The 22,765-nt window shown below is 39.7% G+C and overlaps 1 protein-coding gene across 1 annotated transcript in view; it reads right to left on the bottom strand.

The window, feature by feature from the left end:
* Gpr158 (G protein-coupled receptor 158) overlaps positions 1 to 22,765 on the bottom strand; it is a 352,600-nt gene that overhangs the window by 46,651 nt on the left and 283,184 nt on the right. The window contains exon 6 of the mRNA XM_075970642.1: positions 20,516 to 20,625. Coding sequence (XP_075826757.1) covers positions 20,516 to 20,625 — 110 coding nt within the window. The remainder of the gene's footprint in view (positions 1 to 20,515; positions 20,626 to 22,765) is intronic.

Raw genomic sequence — 22,765 nt, 5'->3', positions numbered from 1 at the left:
AAGAGGTTGAAATTTGAAATGTGAAAAAGATCATCTATACAAATAACAATCAAGTGGGAATGGGGCCAACCACAACAGCATAAGAGCAAATACACTCTAGGACAGTTAAGAGACAAAGAATGCCGTTATAATATTGAAAACTGCTAATCCATCAGGATGAACAAGGGTAAATGTGTAGGGGGTGAGAAGATGGTTGGTGGAAAAGGGCTTGTTGCAGAAGCTTGAGGATCTGATTTTAGATCCCTGGCACCCATGTAAAAGCCAGTGTAATGGCTTGCTCCTGTCACACCAGTGCTGGGAAGGCAGAACAGGAGAATCCTAGGGTTCCCTGGACAGTCAGTTTAGCTGAAACAGAGACTACTAGGTTTAGCAAGGGACCCTATTTTCAAAGGTAAGGTGAAGGAACAACTAAAGAAGACAGCCTGAGGTCAACACCAGACTTCCACATGCACCTACGTGGTGAGTACATCTGCACACACAAGGTGTACACTCACGCATACATTACACAATACACACACAATCGACAAATAGGTAAATGAATCTCATTCTATATGAAGTAAATTCTAACATAATTGAAGAGCAAAAATAATACACAGACATTAACAAGAAAACAGTCTATGAACATTATAGACCAATGAGGTGTGTCCAGCTTTTTCCATATGCCCCAGGATACTGACAAATACAGCCCAATGCAAAATCAGTGCTCAGTTAAAGCTTCCAAAGGCTCGACATGCCCGGGAGGCATGCACAAATGCTCAGCACAGCAGAGTACTCCTGACAGCACACGGACAGCCACCCAGGACCCACCAAATCCCAGTCAATTTAACACCACGGAAACCATACAAACTATCATTTCAGACTCAGTGATTTAATTAGAAATGAATAAAGAAAGGATTCTGTAAGATTAACAAATATGTGGAAATTAAAAAAATACTCTTCACCAATGGGTTAAGAAGAAATAACAAGGAGACTTAGAAAGTAATTTGTGATGAAGGGGTGAGAATGTAACACATCAGAGCTTGAGAGCTGTAGCAAATGTGATGAGTGTGAAGGGATTTCTAACTACAAATGATTGTTGTATAATAAAAGAACGAAGAACTTAATAAACTAAACTTCAACTAGAAGGAAAAAAGGCCAAATTAAATCCAAAGCAACTGAAGGAAATAAATAACTAGAGAGGAAATAAACAGAAAGGAGAACATAAAACAATAGAAAACACTCAGTAAATTGAAGCCTATTTTAAAATCAACAAAATTGAAAAACCTTTAATTATACAAAAAAAAAGCACAGAAAATCAGGCAAATCAGTCTTAGAATAGTGACTGAAAATGGAGACCCTGCCTGACCTTACATAAATAAAAATGGGTGCAAGAAAATATTAAAATCTATAAATTGTATGTTATGTGACTGTAACTTCAGAAAAGCAGGTTGTTGTCTTTGCCCCTGAACCTGGGGGCCCTGAACAATGTCAGCCTAGAGTATCTGGCAACTGCTGCCCCATGCTTCTTCTCCCCTCCCCCACCCAAAGGTTGCCTGCCAAATTCCCCAACTCCAAACCTGAGCTCCGCACTAGTTTGTCAGTGGAGTAACCACATTAATATGGCATAACCCTTTTTCATCCACAGAAATTCATCATGCAATCATAAATTTGTAGTGGCATTTCACTTATGTTTTAATAAATAAAACTTGCCTGAGAATCAGAAAAGTAAAACAGCCACACTTGCCAGGCTTATAGACCAGGCAGTGGCAACACACGCCTTTAATTCCAGTAGACACACTAGCTTGCCATAGAAACCAGGCGGTAGTGGTGCATGCCTTTAATCCCAGAACTAGAGAGTGTTCTAAGACAGAAAGGAGACAGCTCTCAGACGCAGTATTATTCTGAGATTCCTGTAGGCAGGATCGCCATTTTTTTTACTAAGGTGGAGGTAAGAGTCAGGGGCTGGATGCTTTGCTTTTTGGATCTTCAGGTTGAACCCCAATTTCTCTCTCTGAGCTTTTATTAATTGAGCTTCATAGATTAATAAGAAATGATGGAGGAAATATGATCACATACCTTGTTGAATTCCATCAAACAATAACAGTGATGATGACAATGATGATGTTAACTGACCTCAGAATAGACCTTTCTTTGAATTTGGTGTACACACCTATTCTTTAAACTGCTCCCTTGTAGATATTTCAATGAAGATCTTTAACAATATTATAAGTAAACCAGGCCTGCTGCAAAGCTATATGGTTTTAAGGTCTATCACAAAAGCTTAGAGAGAAACACACTATAATGCAGACATTATTGGTTCCTCTTATCCCTCTCCTGCCTGCAGCTCAGTAGCAGAAAAACACTTCACTGTTAAGCTGTCAGTACTGAAGACCAAGGAAATCAGGTCATGTGGGACTTGGACATTTCTTTTTTCCCTTACATCTACAGCAATCTTCAATTGGAACATTTTCTGCCAAATATCTCTTTTGTTGGCTTGTTTGTTTGTTTTTGTTTGTTTCGTTCCATTGGTTTTTTTTCAAGACAGGGTTTCTCTGTGTAACCACCCTCTGTCTTGGAACTAGCTGTGGAAACCAGGCTGGCTTCAAACTCACAAAGATCTGCCTGCCTCTGCCTCCCAACTGTTAGGATTAAAGGTGTGCACCACCACTGCCCAGCTCCAAGTATCTCTAAAATAGGTTCTGTCATAATAGGTCAATTATTTAACACTGATTAATCAGCAAACGTATTCTAAAATATTTTTGTTACACAGTTGTTTTTAAAATTTAGCATTTTAGTCACATCGTATACCTTGGTATTGTGCAACATGATTTACACCAACGATAAAAACACATTTATTACAGATGGTGGCTTAATAGAGCCATTGAAATGGACAACTTTATTACAGTCTCAAAAGGGAGACATCACTAATTGCATGGTTTTGTAGGCAGCATCAAGAGGGGAATTCTTTAGACTAGCCAGATGCAGTAGCGTTCATCTGGGCAAAAACAATGTAAAAAAATTACAAGCTTGACCTACAAACACAGAAATGTTCCAGAGAACTTTTAGCAGCAGAGTAACCTGCCAGCATTCCCTGGAAGAGAGGACTGAGGCAGAGAAAAGTACTTAGTCATCAAAAGCCCAGTCAAGAAGGCAGTCATGTAGCTACACACAACGATTGCTTAGAGCCCTGGTGGTTAACTACCTGTGGGATCTTCAGCCTCTTGTTGAGACTCATGGCTGAGCAACAACTGGTGAGGTGTTGGTCCCATGCAGGTGTTCTATCTCCTAGCTTCTTAGAAAGGTATTTAACAACAGAAAGTATTTGAGCAGTCAAAATTTAAATGGATCTAGTCTTGTAACTCAAGCCTTAGCTTAACAGTCTGCAAAAACTTTCACCTCTTCTCACAAGGATGGATAGCACACGGCAAAGCATTTCCAGTCAGGACGATTCGGAGTCAAGTGTGGCAGAATACTAACAGCACACATTTATTTTTCTTTCTAAACACAGCTTTGATCTCGTGTAGTAGACCTAATTGCCTCCACTTTTTCAGTCTCTTTAACAGAACTGTACAGAAAAAGAAATCTATTGGACTACCAAAGAGCTGCAGAATCATGACACAGCGCTTTGCAAGAGTAAGTCTGCTATTTAACAGATGCTCATGTGAGCAAAGAGCATTTCTGTACTGACACCTTCTATCTGTTACTAATCTCATGTTGAAAGGGTTTGAACAAACAATACTGGGTTTAACTCATATCTAACCTTGACGTTCACCTTAGCCTATTCAAGTAAAATACACAGGGTACATGAACCGGCAGGACGATCATGCATCCTCAGAAGCAATGCAGAACAAGACACCCTATGTACATAACAACTGCTGGGTTTCATAATGCTGTCAGCTGATCAGAGGGCTGTTGATGCTGACACACAAGATCTTTCAGTGATGGCTAATGAAGCTTTTAGAAATTCGTTATAAAGTGGCACTGTGGCTGCTCTTTGGATATTGACCTGGTCACACTTTCTGTTCTTACTTGATTTGCAATTCTGGGTAGCAAATTCTCGTCTGTTGACATGTAAGTTGATTCCTCTATTGAAGACAGAATAGATGATAAAACGAAAAGCTAGGAAAGCAAAAACAAATACAAAGTAAGAAATGAGAACCATCTACACTTGCACTAGCTTGGGTGAGTTTTACCCTTTACTGTGCTTTCTACACACACATATTTCCTAAGATTATTTAATGTCTCTCTTGGCTTCCTTCATTTATAATGTTCTGAGCACTGCCATAAAACTGTTTGTATTTGTAAATGACATGGTTGGTAGCAGCACACACTGCTCAGTCCAACTATTTCTCTGATTTAATTGATATTTCAGTGATTATTCTTATGGCTAAATCTTTGGACATACATTTAATTTTTACTTTAGATTTTATAAATGTGTTTAATTTTGGCATTAACTTTCGGACATACCTGCAATGTTGACTTTAGATTTTATAAAGTACAATAACTTAAAGTTCTTAACACATATGACAAAATATAACTGGATTGTTCTCACTTTTTACCACTTCCTTTAGTGTGATCATAGGTGTCTTGTCTCAGAGGATGCCTGCTTTCTTAGCAACAACATGCTCTAGCAAAACCCCTTCCCAGAGCCAGGCGGTGGTGGCGCACGCCTTTAATCCCAGCACTCGGGAGGCAGAGGCAGAGGCAGGCGGATCTCTGTAAATTCGAGGCCAGCGTGGTCTACAAGAGCTAGTTTTAGGACAGGCACCAAAAACTACAGAGAAACCCTGTCTCGAAAATAAAAAAAAAAACCTTCCCAGTAAAAATCAATACACTAGAATGTATTTTCTCTGCTTTAATGACTACTTTTTGAACATTTTTCATGAACAAAGGTATTATATATTAAAATATTAACTTTGGAAAATTGTATGTTTAATTCTTGTCTTAAAAATTAGATTGTACTTAAATTGTTGAATTAGAATAATTCCTTAGGTCTTCTGGATTTCAGGTGTTTATAAGAAATATTGCTTCAAAATTTTTCTCACATTCTTAGATTTACTTTTTACTTTGTTTATAGTATTTCTTGGTGCACAAAAAGTGTGTATGCATATGTGTGCATGATGTATGTATGTGTGTACGTGCACATGTATACACGCCCATGGAGGCCAGAGAATGACAAGAGAATGTCTCATTCAACCACTGCTAACCTTACCCACTGAGAAGGGCTCTCCCCATTCAGCCCACAGGTGGCCATTTCAGACAACAGCTCTGGCACTCTGCCATTCCAGCCCCTTGCAGTGGGGTACCAATGTACACAGCTGTGCCTTTTTGCCTGGGTGCTAGGGATCCAAACCCGGCCTTTGTGCTTGTGTAGCAAGTGTTCACCCAATGAGCCATCTACCTAGCCTCCCAAATCGGCAAATTTCAAGTTCAATATTTTTCTTATTGTGCTTTTGCTATCAACTCAAGGACATAAATAACTGCCCAAATGTCTTCCAAAGGGTTTTATATGATTAGTTCTTACATTTGGGTATTGGATCCATTTGGGATTAATTTGTGTACATGGTGTCATGTAGAATCACAGCCTCATTCTTTTCCTAGGGTTATCCTTCTGCCCACACATAGCAATTGTCTAGTAGCATTATGAGAAAGGCTGTCTTTCTCCTTTGTATTATCTTTCCCCATTCATCAAAGGTTGGTTAATAATTAACTCACTGATTTAGCTTCTGGCTCTCATTTCTATTTCATTGTTCTACATCTTCATTTTTAACACCACATTCCATTGTTTGCTGTTGCTTTGGAGTAAATTCCTTAAAATATTTTCCCCTGTTAATTAAAGAAAATTATGTGTTCAGGTATTTTGCCTGCATGTGTTTCTGTGTACCATGTGCATACAGTGTCCAAAGAGGCCAGAAGAGAGCAGGATTCAGAAGATCCCTGGGACTGGACTTATGTATGGTTGTGAACTGCCACGTGGATGCTGGGACTTGAGTTCAGGTCCTCTGGAAAAAGTAGTCAGTGCCCTAAACTCCTGAGCTATCTCTCCAGCTCCTCTGGAACAAGTGTTAACATCAAGAATTACAATTCCTCCAACTGTGTTCTTTTGCAGGATTGGTTTATCCACTCTGGACTTTTTCCATTTCTATAGGGACTATCAGATGAGTTTGTCAATTTCTGAGAAAAAAAATGAGGCCCGGGATCTTTGATAGAAATTGGAGCTAGTTAGTGAGGAATGTACTGCTATCTTCACAATGCTAAGTCCTCTAAAGAGCTAACATGGGCATCTTTCTGTTTATTTGGGCCTCAGTTTCTTTCAGTGATGTTTGACAGTTTCCACTATTTGACTTTCCGTGTTAAGCAGATTTATTTCTGAAAACTTATTTTATACTAGTTTAATGTAAAAATTTCTTCTTACTTTTAGGTTTTGTTTGCTCATGTGTAGAAATAGAATTGATTCTGAATATTGAACTTGCCTCCTGTAATATTGGAGACTCACTCATTGGTCCTAAGAGTCTCTCTCAGCAGCTTTTAATATGTTCTCCTACAGAGAACTGTGCTGTCTGCAATAGAGAAAGTTTTACTTGTTCATTCTCTCTGTGAAACTACTATTGCTTTCTGTGACCCAAGTATCTTGGCAAGGACTTTCAACAGAACATAACAGAAGAGGTGAGTGTGTCCATCTTTGTCTTGCTCCTCACCTTAGAAGTCATTCTCAGCCATTAAGCGTTGTGTCAGCTAGGGCATTTTGTAGATGACATTACTCCACTGTGGATTTTCTTCCATTCCTACTTTGTTGAAGGGTTATCTCATGATAGTTTGTTGGATTGTGCCAAATGTCTTTTCTGCATTTGTTTATATGAACATAGTTTGTCCTGTATTATGTTAATGTTCTTATTCCATTAACTCTTATTGATGCCTTTTTATTTTGACACACTATTAAATTGTTGTGTTAGATTCTGAGTTAGATCCTATAGTTTTTTTAAAGCTGAGTTCTATTGAAAATATTTTGTTAAGGATTTATTTTTCTGTATCTATAATGGATTTTTGTTTGTGTACTTCCCTTTTCATGATACAGTTAAGATTTTGTAGTTAAAACAATACTTGTCTCTTAGAATGAGTGGGGAATATTGCTGGTCTTCCATTTTTAGAATGGTCTGTGAAGATTTGGCGTAAAATCTGCAGTGTAATTCATCATCAAAGCTACTGAGGCTTTGGATCTCTTTTTCCCAGGAAGTCCTTTGATCATTAATTAACTCTTTTCCCTTATTACAGCTCTGTCTAGATTTTCTGGCTTCTCTCCAGTCACTCCCAGTCTTTGCCTTTCCAGGAGTACCCAGAATAGTGGTACTTTCACATCAGGTCCTCTGTGGGTACAATTCTATTGCTTTGGGTTTGACATGTGCCAGTTGTGAGTGACAGGCAGTGGAGTGGCTGGAATCCAGGTGAGCCACTGCTGCGGCAGGACGATTACAGGTTTATGTGTCCACCCACAAGGATGCCAAGGCTCTGCTCCGGGCTCAGGTAGCAGTATAGGTGACAACGAGCAGCAGTGAGAGCAGACAGCTTGCAGGACCAGACTGACTCACCTTGGCTTTTGAAGAAGCCTGGCTTCTTCACTTTGCTGCATGGAATAAATTAATCTTGCTTCATACTTTCTTGTTTGCTTTACATAAAGAAGAGAGATGTTTCTACTCAAGGACATCTAATGTGTAGACAAAGAATGTGAGCAAAGAACATTAGGATAATAATCCTATTTGGAAGCTATAGTCTGAGAATACTAATTCTGAATTATCAGATGGGTTTTATTCGTTGTTTTAAAAGCGATTGTAACACACATATACACACAGATATGCAACGTGTTGAAAAGTAGGTAATAAAAACTCATATTTTAAATGAGACCCATAGTCTTGAAACTGTATTTAAATACAAGGCTCTTTGCTGAGACCTAGACATAAAATATTAAGGCTATCATTAGAAATTTGAGCATATATAAAATATTTTTTAAAATAGAACTTGAAATGAAAAGCCATGGTCACACCTAACAATATGTCTGAAAGAAGGAATAATCAAGACAATTTTCATTTTTATTCAAAAAGTAATTATATATGTTCCAGATTCTGAGAATGTACTTTAGTTAATAAAAGGTGCTTTGCAGGGGGCAGGTGTTGAAACAGTCTTTCTCTGGCTGTCCTAGAGCTAGTCCTTGTAGACCAGAGTGGCTTCAAACTCACAAAGATCCACCTGCATCTGCCTGCCATGTGCTGAAATTAAAGGTGTGTGCTACCACCACCCGGCATAAAAGGCACCTTTTTGTCAATATGCATGCATTGCCCAAGTCTTCTACTTCATAAGAGAAGACATAACTGAGCATACAAATTTATGAGCAGGGTATTTCAAGATAGCATCCCTTAGTAAGTTTCTTCAAATGATCTGTACACATCAACACAATCAACAGCCTTGGCCATTCTGCTGGGGACCTTCAGTGTGTTTCACAGACCAGTACCCAGAGGAGGCAGAGTGGCAGGAATGAGCAGAGATGGTATCTTCCAGCTTGCTTGACATTTCACTATTAAGAAGCAACTCTTTGAAGCTTAGTGGGCTTGTTTTCATGGCTTCGGGGGGGGGGTTCACTACAGTTCACTATGTGCAAGGTCATAGGGACGTGGTTTCAGGGTAGCTCCAGACAGACTATGATATGATAAGGAAGGGGAGAGGAGAGCAGGGAGGAGAGAGAAGGAACACCCTGCCCAGCTCAGGCGTTCAGAAAGGCCTCCCTTTCTTTCATTAGGTGCTTTGAAATCTGGGGTAGGGTGCGCAAGAATGTAGGGTCTGTAGAGTCTAGAGTATAACCACACACAGTTTCTGAGGACTGGTTTGCATCTGAGTAGCCTGTGCCCTAGCATGGGCCCCTGATGGGCTCCACACCAATACTTTCAACTAGTGAAAGTACGAAGGAAATTTCTATTAGTTAAGAAGCCAGCAGACCTGGATGCCTTACCAATTCATTATATGCCATTTAAAATGATAGGCATCTCTTGTGACTTGGTTTAGAACAGTGTTGGCTCAGCCAGTGGTTCACAACAGGGGCTGCCTAAGACCATCAGAAAACACATATATTTACATTATGATTAACAACAGGAGCAAAATGAAAACGAAAACGACTTTATGGTTGGGGATCATCACAACATGAGAAATTGTATTAAAGAGTCACAGGATCAGAGAGGTTAAGAACCACTGGCTTGGAGAGAACCCAGGTTAGAAGGTATAAGCTATGAAACAGGAAAATAAAGACTCATGTCCTTTAAAATCAACTTTTACAATTTCCTAGGCAGCCTGTTTTAGAGTTTTGAACTGCTCTCCGTAGGCACACCACTTTTCTAGAGGGAATCTGGTTACTCTCCCAGTGTGTGGCAAGCAAAGGGTGACTAGAGGCTTGGGTAACTTTCTGTTCATCCCTAACAACTTCCTTAGGCTTTGGAGGTTGTTCTGCTTCCTGTCCACATGTACCACTGACAGGGAAAGAGACTTTTCTTAGAAGCAGAGAACAGATCTTTCTCTCTGGTGATCAATGGGATCTTCAAGAAACACCACCATGAGCACCACACTACCTGACAGCATTCTGGATCAAAATCGAAGCCATGGGAAGTGTTGTAGAAGCAGGCTGGGTACAGTATCACACCTAACATCCACAAAGTAACTTCTCCCTCTCCCTAGTCAATATGCAGTGGCCACAGCTCTGTGCCCAAAGGATGCTGCCAATGGTATGTGATTTTGCTTGAGGCAGGTGCTTGGGTAAAGGTATTTAAAATGCCTCATGTGACAATCTCTTGGCCATGACTTGGCACCTTGATGTGGTTTGGATATGACAGAGGATATTTCCCAAAGGCTTATGTGGTTTAATATTGGTCCCTTCAGAGACCACGTTTAAAGTGTAGAACTTTAAAGATAAGGTGGGGATCTAGTATGTGAGCCCTCAGTTTATCTGGATCACTGTTTCTGGGTTGGTAAATTAATTCAATTATCTTGGGACACCTGAGTTAGCTACTCCGTCCTCCTCCTCTTGATTGTCTTCCTCTTTAACCAGGTCTTGCTTAGATTAAGCAATTTCCTACCCGAGTCTTCTGGGTGGGGTCAATGATCCCGACCACTATGCTCAGCTCAGGAGTTCTTTCTTGAAAACAGACACGCCTGGTGTGTAGAAGCCACCCTGGCTTCTTGTTTTGAAATAAAACATGCTATTCTTTTTTCCAATTATTGCTTTACTAACTTTTCTCTTTTTTCAATTATTGTTTTACTAGCTTGTAGGGGAAGCCCAGACAATCAGCTTGCTTGAAGGGCGGGATTTCCTGAGGTTATTATTTACTTATAAATATTGCGGGTATGCTCTCCACCTTCCCTTCTGTTTCCTGCTCTTCTTTGGAACCTTGCTTTTGTAAGTTATTCCCATCTTCCCCTTAATAAAGCTGATATTAAAGTTAGCCTGATTAATCCTATTTGCTGGTTGATTATGCCGCATCACTAGCTTTTCTTTTTTTAATTGTTTTTATTGAGCTATATATTTTTCTTTTTTTCTCCTCCCTTCCTCACCCCTCCACTTCTACCCTCTCTCATGGTTCCCATACTCCCAATTTACTCAGGAGATCTTGTCTTTTTCTACTTCCCATGTATATTAGATCCATGTATTCCTCTCTTAGGGTCTTCTTTGTTGTCTAGATTCTCTGGGATTGTGAATTGTAGGGGGTTTTTCTGTATGTCTAAAAGTCACTTATGAGTGAGTACATATGATATTTGTCTTTCTGTGTCTGGGTTACCTCACTCAATAGGATGTTTTCTAGATCCATCAATTTGCCCGAAAATTTCACGATGTCATTGTGGTTTTTTTTCTCCTGTGTAGTACTCTATTGTGTAAATGTACCACATTTTTCTTATCTATTCTGTCAAGGGACATTCAGGTTGTTTCCAGGTTCTGGCTATGGCAAACATTGCTGCTATGAACATAGCTGAGCACATGTCCTTGTGGTACGATTGAGCATCCTTTGGTTTTTATACCCAAAAGTGGTATTGCTGGGTCTTGAGGTAGGTTGTTTCCTCATTTTCTGAGAAATAGCTGTACCAAAATCCAAAGTGGCTGTACCAGTTTGCACTCCCACCAGCAATGGTCATCAGTGTTTTTGATCTTGGCCATTCTTACAGGTGTAAGATGGAATCTCAGAATTGTTTTGATTTGCATTTCTCTGATGGCTAAGGATGTTGCACATTTCCTTAAGTGTCTTTCAGCCATTTTAGATTCCTCTGTTGAGAGTTCTCTGTTTATGTTTGTACCCCATTTTTATTGGATTATTTGTTCTTTTGATGACCAATTTCTTGAGTTCATTGTATATTTTGGAAATCAGCCCTCTGTCTGATGTGAGGTTGGGCAGTGGTAGCACATAGCTTTAATCCCAGCACTCAGGGGGGCAGAGGCAGGTGGATCTCTGTGAGTTCGAGATCAGCCTGGTCAACAAGAAACATGATATTCTTAATGGCCAGAGATATCATTATGCTATTTGGATGTTCAGGCTTCAAAACTGTGAGACAACCTCTGTTTGAAGTTGTCTAACTTCAGTGCTTTATTATATATATAGACTATGCAGACCTTAAATATGAAGACTAAACACAGGTAGACTTGCAAGAAATCTGTGGGGAGTCACAGACACTTGCGCAGCCTCCAGAAATGAAGGTTCGTAATTTTTTTGTATGAATGAGGAATGAGCAACAGTACCCTGTTCAGTGGTCTTTTAAGGAAGATGGGTGTACATTTACCAGTAAAGTGATTTCAGACATGTATTTTTCAGACATGTGTGTCAAGTCCTGTTTAAAGTTCTCTGCCACCAATGATGGTTACAATTATACAGAGTCAAGCTTCATCACATTTGAGTGCTGCCCCTGTAGATATCACAAGTTTCCTTTTCTTTTCCTTTAATAATTTAAGATACATAACTGTAATTTATTAATCAAAGAATACATAAAGAAATAGAAATAAATACTATCACTTACTTCTTAAATTTTTACTGGGAGACAAACTAAAACATATAAAGAAATAAACCATCCCACAACTGTAAATATTTGGTGCTAATAAGCACAGTGTAGAAACTGCTCTGGGTTTTACTGAGAGCAGATGCTGAATAATGCATGAAGGAACAAATCCCAGGCACAGTCAGGGGAGGCTTTTCCACAGCTTGCTCAAATCTTTATTTTAAACAGCATAAAAAGGCTCTTTCACTATTTCCTATAAGCAAAAAGCTAATTATTTTCAGAAACACTTATTATAGGGGATAAAATTTCCTTTAGCATTGTTTTAAAATCTGTATCCCCTGTGAAGTAAAAGCACCCCTTGCTTTGCTTCCTGAACACATACCTGACCTTTCTAAGCCTAGAGATAGCGCCTATCCAATTTCCTGTTTGACTGTTTGTTTGCTTTAAAAGTCTTAGCCTTTTATTCAAGATAGCCTCACACTCACTCTGCATGCTGACCTCAAACCCATAATCCTCCTGCCTCAGCCTCCTGAGAGTTCAGATTATCCACATTTCATAAGCAAATAAAAAAAACTTGCCCCACAAAACTGCCAGCTGTGCTGTTAGACCCACCCTGCGTCGTTCTTGAGCTAAGACAAGTATGCCCATGGTCAACTCAAGGATTCTCTTTTTAATATAAAGATTTTATTTTATTTTATTTTATTTTATTTTATTTTGCTTTTTAGCTACTTCAGATCTTCTGAGCTAGCTAAAACTGGCTCTCCTCCCCCTTACTCTTTTTTTCTGAATTTCTAAAGAATAAAGAATAAATTGCACGGCATGGATGGCCTGCTAAGAATGGTCCGTAGGGAACTTAAGCAAATGATAAAGATAGCTAAAATCTGGTCTGGGGTTGGGCAAATAGTCTAAGTGGTAGAGTCTGTGAGTAGGATGTGTGAGGACTCGTGTTCAACTCCCAACTCCACAAATAAACAGATGGATAAACGATTGGCAAGCAGATAGACAGCCGTCTACTTTGTATTACTGTGGATGTGGGGAATTCCAGACAACATATGTGGTACAGTCCTCCTCTCAGGAGAGCATGTACCTCTACTCCACTTCTACCCTGTCCTGTGGGCAGAGTTAATACTCTCATGGATCTTACAATTCTATTCTGAAGTGTTATGGTGTTTTTGGCTGTGTGATGCTTATCCATGGACAAATGCCACCAGAGAAAAGAGAGATTAGATAAACATGCATGAGACTTCAAGTACCCAGGACATAGCAGAATGACATGGGAAAGGGAGAGCTGGGAAGAGCATGCCGATTGGTCTACTTTTCTTTCCTAAAATAAATGAGTCCTTATGACTTTTTAATGTTAGAGGCTAAATTCAGATTTAATTTAGTTCTCCTGAAATCCAGTGTCATTTCTAGCTTTACCCTATGTGTACAAAAGAATCCTGAGAGCTGACCCAGAATAAAGGTTGTATTTCTAGAGCAAAGCCAGTGAGGTTTGATTTCTTTCCCATAGATTTTTCCAAGTATTTGATGCTCTAGAGAGTCTATAGACACCAGTCAGCAAAAGAGCAAGCAACGGAGAAAGAAATGAGGGAAAAGGCTGAGATACAGAAGTTGACCCTTCTTGTTTACCCTGCATTCCAAAGTCTACAATGCCATTTATATAATCACACTCACAAGTTCCTAGAATTTTCTGCTTAGAGAAGCAAGATTTTCTTTTCCTTGTGCTAAAAATTGAGAATCTAAATATGGAAATGAAGCTTCCATGAGAATGGGTCTATGATATCAAGATATGCTGTCCTCTAGGACAGACTATTTTGACCTTTGAGATCCTGGACAGGAGCCTGCTGGGACCTGGTTTTCTGCCTTTCCCTCTAATTCTGAGTCCTTGCCTATATTGCTCCAAGGATCTATTCCCTTACCTGAAATATTCAAACTGAATGCCACTCTTACAATCTCACAGGTGAGATAACAATTTATCAATGATGAAACTAATTATTAGAAGTCAAAATTATTTGTCTTTTGTTGTAGAATAGCTGTTTAATTATGTAAAGATGTGTGACTGCTTTACTTTGCCTGACTAAGGCTCCTGATTGGTCTTACAAAAAGCTAAATGACCAATAGCGAGGAAAGAAGTATAGGTAGTGCTTCTGGCAGAGAGGGTGTGTAGGAGGAGGAATTTAGACTGAGGAGGGAGAAAGAAAAGGAGATAGCAGGAAGATTCCAGGGGCCAGGTAGACAGACATGGAGGAAGCAAGAAAGTAGGACATACAGAATAAAAGAAAGGTAAAAATCCCTGAGGCAAAATGTAGACGAAAAGAAACAGGTTAGATTAAGTTAAAAGGGCTAGTGAGAGAAGCTTAAGCTAAGGACAAGCATTCATAATTAACAAGTCTCCATGTCTTTATTTGGGAATCTAGTTGGTGGTTCAAAGAAAATTTCAACTAGAGGTTTTGATTGTGTAAGTAAATAATGGAAGAACTAAAATTAAAATTTAGAATTATCAAAATTTCTGTCACTCTTCTCCATTGTATCCTTATAAAAGAAGTCCTTCTTAACTCAAATCCAGTGAAAGCATCTGCTGAAGCTCCATTCACTAAAGCCACCCATCCTTCAACAAATGCTGTACATCAAATATAGCACACCCAAGACCACCATCTTTATTGATATAAATTTAATCCAAGACAACCATCTAACAAATACAGTGCATCAAATACAGCACACCCAACACCACCATCTAACAAATACAGTGCCTCAAATAGAGCACACCCAGACCAACATCTAACAAATACAGTGCATCAAATACAGCACACCCAGACCAACATCTAACAAATACAGTGCATCAAATACAGCACACCCAACACCACCATCTAACAAATACAGTGCATCAAATACAGCACACCCAACACCACCATCTAACAAATACAGTGCATCAAATACAGCACACCCAACACTACCATCTAACAAATACAGTGTATCAAATACAGCACACCCAACACCACCATCTAACAAATACAGTGCATCAAATACAGCACACCCAACACCACCATCTAACAAATACAGTGCATCAAATACAGCACACCCAACACCACCATCTAACAAATACAGTGCATCAAATACAGCACACCCAACACCACCATCTAACAAATACAGTGCATCAAATACAGCACACCCAGACTACCATCTAACAAATACAGTGCATCAAATACAGCACACCTAGACCACCATCTAACAAATACAGTGCCTCAAATACAGCACACCCAACACCACCATCTAACAAATACAGTGCATCAAATACAGCACACCCAACACCACCATCTAACAAATACAGTGCATCAAATACAGCACACCCAACACCACCATCTAACAAATACAGTGCCTCAAATACAGCACACCCAACACCACCATCTAACAAATACAGTGTATCAAATACAGCACACCCAGACCAACATCTAACAAATACAGTGCATCAAATACAGCACACCCAGACTACCATCTAACAAATACAGTGCATCAAATACAGCACACCCAACACCACCATCTAACAAATACAGTGCATCAAATACAGCACACCCAGACTACCATCTAACAAATACAGTGTATCAAATACAGCACACCCAGACTACCATCTAACAAATACAGTGTATCAAATACAGCACACCTAGACCACCATCTAACAAATACAGTGCCTCAAATACAGCACACCTAGACCACCATCTAACAAATACAGTGCCTCAAATACAGCACACCCAACACCACCATCTAACAAATACAGTGCATCAAATACAGCACACCCAGACTACCATCTAACAAATACAGTGCATCAAATACAGCACACCCAGACTACCATCTAACAAATACAGTGTATCAAATACAGCACACCTAGACCACCATCTAACAAATACAGTGCCTCAAATACAGCACACCTAGACCACCATCTAACAAATACAGTGCCTCAAATACAGCACACCCAACACCACCATCTAACAAATACAGTGCATCAAATACAGCACACCCAACACTACCATCTAACAAATACAGTGCATCAAATACAGCACACCCAGACTACCATCTAACAAATACAGTGCATCAAATACAGCACACCCAGACTACCATCTAACAAATACAGTGCATCAAATACAGCACACCCAACACCACCATCTAACAAATACAGTGCATCAAATACAGCACACCCAACACCACCATCTAACAAATACAGTGCATCAAATACAGCACACCTAGACTACCATCTAACAAATACAGTGCATCAAATACAGCACACCCAACACCACCATCTAACAAATACAGTGCATCAAATACAGCACACCCAACACCACCATCTAACAAATACAGTGCATCAAATACAGCACACCTAGACCACCATCTAACAAATACAGTGCATCAAATACAGCACACCTAGACCACCATCTAACAAATACAGTGTATCAAATACAGCACACCTAGACCACCATCTAACAAATACAGTGCCTCAAATACAGCACACCCAACACCACCATCTAACAAATACAGTGCATCAAATACAGCACACCCAACACCACCATCTAACAAATACAGTGCATCAAATACAGCACACCCAACACCACCATCTAACAAATACAGTGCATCAAATACAGTGACCCCTCACCAAGTACAGTACATCAAATCCATTGCCCACCATAAACAGTCCATCACTGAAGATGGGAGCTGTGCTGGTTAATTTGTGTCAAGTTCACACAAACGAGAGACGTCGGAAGAGAAGGAACCTCAGTTGAGAAATTGAATCCATCAGATTGTCCTATGGGCATGCTTGTAGGGACATTGTCTTGACTGATGATTGAAGTGGGAGAACCCAGCACCCTGTAGACAGCACCAAGTGTAGGGAGGTGGGCCTAGGTTGTATAAAATAAATAGCTGGGTGTGGTCAAGAGAAGCAAGCCTGTTAGCAGCATTCCTCTGTGGTTTCTGTCTCTGCTCCTCCTTGAATTCCTACCTCATCTTCTTTAGTGGATAAACAGGGACGAGGAGGAAGGGTGAGCAAATGACCCCCACTCCCACTGAGTTGTTCTTGGTCATGGTGTTTTGTCACGGCAGTCCAGCAGGAGCACAGAACTAGAATGGCCAGTGATACTCTTCAAGTGCTCACACTTTCTAGGAATGCTAATGGCTCAGTTTATAAATGAACAATACTGTATTTTGCTAACTTTAGGCAATAAAGAGAAAAACGAATACATGAGTAAGACCATGATATTCATACAGGATTAGAATTAGAGTAATTTTACTAATTACTTGGAAAAGTTTCCCCCAGTTTTAAGCCTTCAGCAAAGTAATTCTTCTTCCCTGTAGTGATTTCTAGAGACACACAATGCAAATAGCTTCCATTCCAGTCTTCAAAATAAGCAAAAGATGATTAAGAAACCAGTTTCCAAAATTCTAATTATTTCAAAAACCTCCAGGATTGCTGCTGTACCAAAATCAGTTAATACCCTCTTTAAATCAGCCACAATTGATTGCTTTTAAAGTATTTTAAAGGGAACTTCTTATTATTACTATAAAGAAAAAACACAGCTAATATTTTCTATAAACTATTTGCAGTTATGGAAACAAATATAGTAGAAGAGGATGCTGACTCTTAAGAACATGGCCCCGCAGCAGACAGCTCCAAGGCTGCGGGGTGCTCTGCTCTCTTCCAGATGAAGACCAGCAGTGCTATGACAGGTGCTAGGAAAAGCCAGGATGCTCCAAACTCATCCTTCTGCTGGGAAGAATCAGGAGGACTGAAAGGGAACCTAATCTTCTCATTTTATGATTTGGTGCTATTTAATGATGCCCTCAAATTGTATCAAATATCTTTCCGCAGGCCAGTGTTATATGTTCCAAGTACTTGGGTCACCCTGAATTACTGTATAGTGAGTCAGGGAATATGAATGAAATATGAGAAGTTTAGAGAACTGTAATTAAATTTTTCATTCAGTCATTCGTTAGTTAGTTTGTTCATTTGTTCATCTACTAGTGAGTTAAGCACTTCTAACCTGTACATCACAGGACTTCCTGGGATTCAATGGCTAGACTTTCACTCACTTCAAGAAAAACATAAATTACAATGAAGGCTCTCACTAAATTAAAAAATAATAAGGCAGTGAAAAGATTATAACAGACAGGAAGTGCTAGTCTAGTAGCAAGTGAAGTCTTGATCTAATTACAAGTAGGCAATTCCTTCGTGATTATAGAAGGCTTACAGCCCATTGTAGATTGTCAATGATGTCTTGTATTGGTGAGCATTATTTGGCAGATAGCAATTATGTGTGGAATGGAAACCTGGAGGACATTTCAGTAGGACATATATGCTAACATGGTAAAGGGAGTTCCAGGAAGACCATGCCAATTATCTTTTCCTTTTCTTTTGTAAGATAAATAAGCCTATGATTTCTTAGCATTTGAAGGTAAATTTACATTTATATTTGTTTTCCTGAAGCCCAGTACCATAAAGTTTCTAACTCCACTGTATATGTGAAAGCAATCCTGAGTGCTGTGGATGATCTAGGTCACTCTCAGTGATTAAGTACCAGAAAGGAAGGAAGTGAGAGAAAGATGGAAGGAGATGGGAAGAGAGGAAGGAAGGGAGAGAGAGAGTTGGAGGGAAACAGGAAGAGGGGAAGAAAAGGAGAGAAAGAGGGGGGAGACAGGAAAAGAAAAAAGGGGAGTAAAACAAAGGGAAATAGAAGGAGAGGAAGGGGAGAAAGGTGGAGGGAAATAGGAAGAGAGGAAGGAAAGGAGAAAAAGATGGGGAGACAGGAAGAGATGAAGGAAGGGAGAGAAAGATGGAAGAAAACGGGAAGGGAGGCAGGTAAGAGGGAGGGTTGGCTTGTATGGGAGATAAATGTATTTTCAAAAAGATTGCAATGAATGAGACCAAAGAAACATAACACCTATCATTGAAAGTAAGCCTTGCTTGAGCTACCTTGACTGAGAAATACTTCTGGCTAGGTGGTTACAAGGCAGGGGGCTCTACAGTCACCAGAACTGCCTCATGTTCATCATACCAAGGACTTCAGCATCTTCCTGCAGGCATTTTCCCTCCTTTCCCCTTTGGCACAACTTCACCGAGGCTTTCTTTAAAATTGCAGGTAAGATGGAAGGGAAAACCTAGTATTTTCAGCCATCCCTAGCACTGTGGACAGGAAGTTTATTTTATTGTCCTAGTTTCATATTTAGGTGGCCTTGAACTCAATGTAAGGAAACAGTATCATTCAATTTTCAAGGTTGATAAACCCTGAAGGAATGGTAAAATAACTTTTAAATATTTTTTAAATAATAAAATATATTATTTCCCTCCCTTAAACTCCTCTGAAATCCCCTTGTTGTCTCTCAAATTCATGGCCTCTTTTTCTTTAATTATTGTTACATATATATGATATATATGTATATATTATATGTAAAATATATTCCAAACTATATAAACACAGCCCACGTAGTCTATACAATGTTACTTACACATGTGCAATTTTGACTTGAACAAGGATGATATCCATACTACCATGGAAGGGGAAATCTTGGTGGGCCCCAATCCCAAACAAATAACTACAGGCAACTAAGAAATTTTTAGAGCAGGAGAATTAGTCTTCCCCAGGGAAGAGCTTCCCAGTTTGTTATCCAAAGCCACTAAAAGAATAACTTTATCATGGAATGTCAGCAGGGTTATCCTGGGGCATGAAATTTGGGAAGGGAAGACAACATTCTTGTACAATGAGTGTATTGCTGACTTCTGTATAGCAGTGATAGTACCCATTACTTCGACTTTATTTTCTTTCCATTCTGTTTTAGTGAGTCAATATGGTTAACATCCCAACAGTGCTGTGGTTTTTTTTTTTCAGATTAACTTCATCCTCTAACAGAAACACAGTTTATTATAGCACCTTGTTTGAAGAGTTCAGTTCTTTAAAGATTGCCCAAAGAATGAAATACATTTCTAGAGGGTGTCTTAGTTAGGTTCCTTTTGCTGTGATAAACCCATGACCAAAACACCTTGTGAAGGAAAGGGTTTATTTCATCTGACACATCCAGCAAACAGTCCATCACTGAGGGGATGCAGGGCAGGAACTCAAGCAGGTCAAAAAGCTTGAGAAAGGAACTGAAACAGAGGCAAGAGAGGAGTACTGCTTACTGGCTTGCTCCTCGTGGCTTGCTCAGCCTGCTTTCTTACACAGTTCAGCACCACCTGCTCAGGAGTGGCAGCACCCACAGTGGGCTGGACCCTCCCACATGATCATTAGTCCATATAAAGCGCACACAGATTTGCTTGTGGCTAGTCTAATGGAGGCGATTCTTTAATGGAGGTTCCCCTTCCCAGATCACTCTAGCTGTTGTCAAGTGGAGAAAGAAAAAATTAACCAGGATGTGTGAAATATACATGTGTAAATCATCTTGCTTTTTTCCATTGGTGAAGAATGGTCCAGTTAACAATTAGTTGCCAAACCAAATAAACTGATCCCTCTGCGGGAATGAAGGTTGATGAAGTATAACATACCTGTGAAGCTTGAGAGTCACAGTTCCATAGACAGTGGCAAAGCCGAGTAGACGGACCCACCTTAGGAGAATACAGCGGAATGTGCTTGGCTCAAAGTACAGAATAACAACCTGGGGGACAAAACAGAGAGAGACCTTCAGCGTCAATTGCTGCCCTACCACAGTACTGTATAACTGGGCGCTTAATATGCATTAATTTTGACATAAGCATACACGCACTGAAAGAGTTCTTCAAAATGCCCTGTCAGTTCATTACTGAGATGGAAGAACTACAGGATATCTACTGATTTCAGTGAATTCTAAATTCTTGAAATCTAATTTCAAGGAGTTCTGATCACCTGTTTCCAAGTCTGTAGCATGCAAACATCTGTTTCTTTCTTTTCAACACAACCTTGCAGACTGCTTCCCTCTGTCTTCCTCTACTACAGCCTTTCCTGTTCTCCTGTGCCCTTCCCCTGTGTGAGGCAGCCCCAACGAGGTTGTCCATACTGTGCCTTGCAACAATCTACTCACCACTCCAGCCCTTCTACAAATCAGAACACAAACCAACAATTTCACTAACTCCCTGCATCTCGCTTCAGAGTTTCAATACACAGAAACGAAATATTCCAGACGTCCTCCTATGAGTTGTCGAAGTAAAAAAGAAGCAGGAGAGAGACATGATTGCCAAGGGATACACTAATGTCACACAGGAGCTACAACAGGCATCTGAGCAGCTTCAGTGGGGCCACAGGACAAGTCACCAACGCTACGGGACAGACAAAGGACTTGCACAGGACACTCCACTGCCTCTCATACACTGCTATGTAAATTTCAGCACGTACTCATAGAAAACTCAGTCTGACCTCGCTAGGGAGCCTTGGGTACTACTAAAGGATGAATGGTGCTGCAAGGAAGACTTTCAATTACCTGGATCAACAGGTACGAAATGATTCTGCCGAGGTCAGCGCCATCATAACAGAAACTCTGGTGGTAGCCAAAAGCCTGAGTGTTTCCTTTGGCTTTTTAAACTAGAAGCATGACTACTGCAGGCAGCTAACATTTCTCTTGACCACTGCACAAATACAGTCCCTCTTCTCTGTGTAGATTCTAGGATGGTATTAATTATAGCTCTTTCTTGTTTCTCAACTATTTGTGAAGCAGAAGCAATATTTTAGGGAACTGGGAAAGAGGAAGACAAAAGTCTTCAGGACACACTTTTCAAAGATAAAGGTAGGCCCATACCCAAGACATCACCACACAGTGTGTTCTGGAATCAAGTGACAACTTTTGACTCTATTCTTCCACTTATACAAAATGTATCATTAATTTTCCTATGTACCATGTGTGTGTGTGTGCATGGGTGTGTACAGAGAGAGTATGAATATACACATAAAGGCTTGCCTTTTTGTTTTATAAGAAAAAGATTCAAACTCAGAAAACATACAGAAATACAAAACCATTTAAAATTTTGTAAATTTGTACAACAAATTTTATCTCGCTAATTTTAGGAATATTTTCTTTGCACATGAAGGCAGAAATATTTATCAGTTCTGCTTAGTACGGATTTGATGCTGAAGAGGAAGAGAGAACTTGGGGACTAAGAACTCTTTCTATATGACTAAAGGTTTGGGGAACACCTTGTTTCTTCTCACAGCAAAAAGAAATGGCAAGTTAGAGACTAGAGAACCCGGAGTAGTGAAGTGAAGACACATAAATCTCAGCGATTAGCAGAGAAATGGATTCTGAAATTATTCTGGCAGTGTGGATTCCTGGGGGCACAGTTCTGAGTTACGAGAAAGCTTCCCCTGCACAGTAGGTTCATCAGGGAAAGGAATAGGCAGAGGGGAAGAGCTAAGTAGCTTTGGGTGCAAAGGGCATCCAGTAAAATTGGCTGCTGTTTATTCTTGTTGTAAAAGTCACAGTTTCTCATTGCATTATAATTACACCCCATTCTTCCCAGGGATGTTTTTCTGCCCTCCCAGTCTCTCTTCTTTTTCAGTTTTTAGCTTCACTTTTGGTTATAGAGCTTTTCCATGTCTTTTATATCTTAATCTCTAAACCAAAAGTAGAATTATAGAAGGGCATGGGTCTCTGTATGTACTTTACAAATAGAAAAATCTTGCAATATTTTCTTAGCAATCTATTTAGAGTTTTTTTTAAAGAAAAGTAATTTTAAAAATAGACTATCTGAAAACCCCTAGGACTCACCAAACATTGTTATTTTAATTGATATATTCAATATTTATTTACTCAGAAAGGAACTTAGAAG

Source organism: Microtus pennsylvanicus, chromosome 4 (genome assembly GCF_037038515.1).
Source record: "Microtus pennsylvanicus isolate mMicPen1 chromosome 4, mMicPen1.hap1, whole genome shotgun sequence".
NCBI lineage: Eukaryota > Metazoa > Chordata > Mammalia > Rodentia > Cricetidae > Microtus > Microtus pennsylvanicus.
The sequence above is the reverse complement of the archived record's forward strand: the minus strand, read 5'-3'. Positions and strand labels throughout refer to the sequence as shown.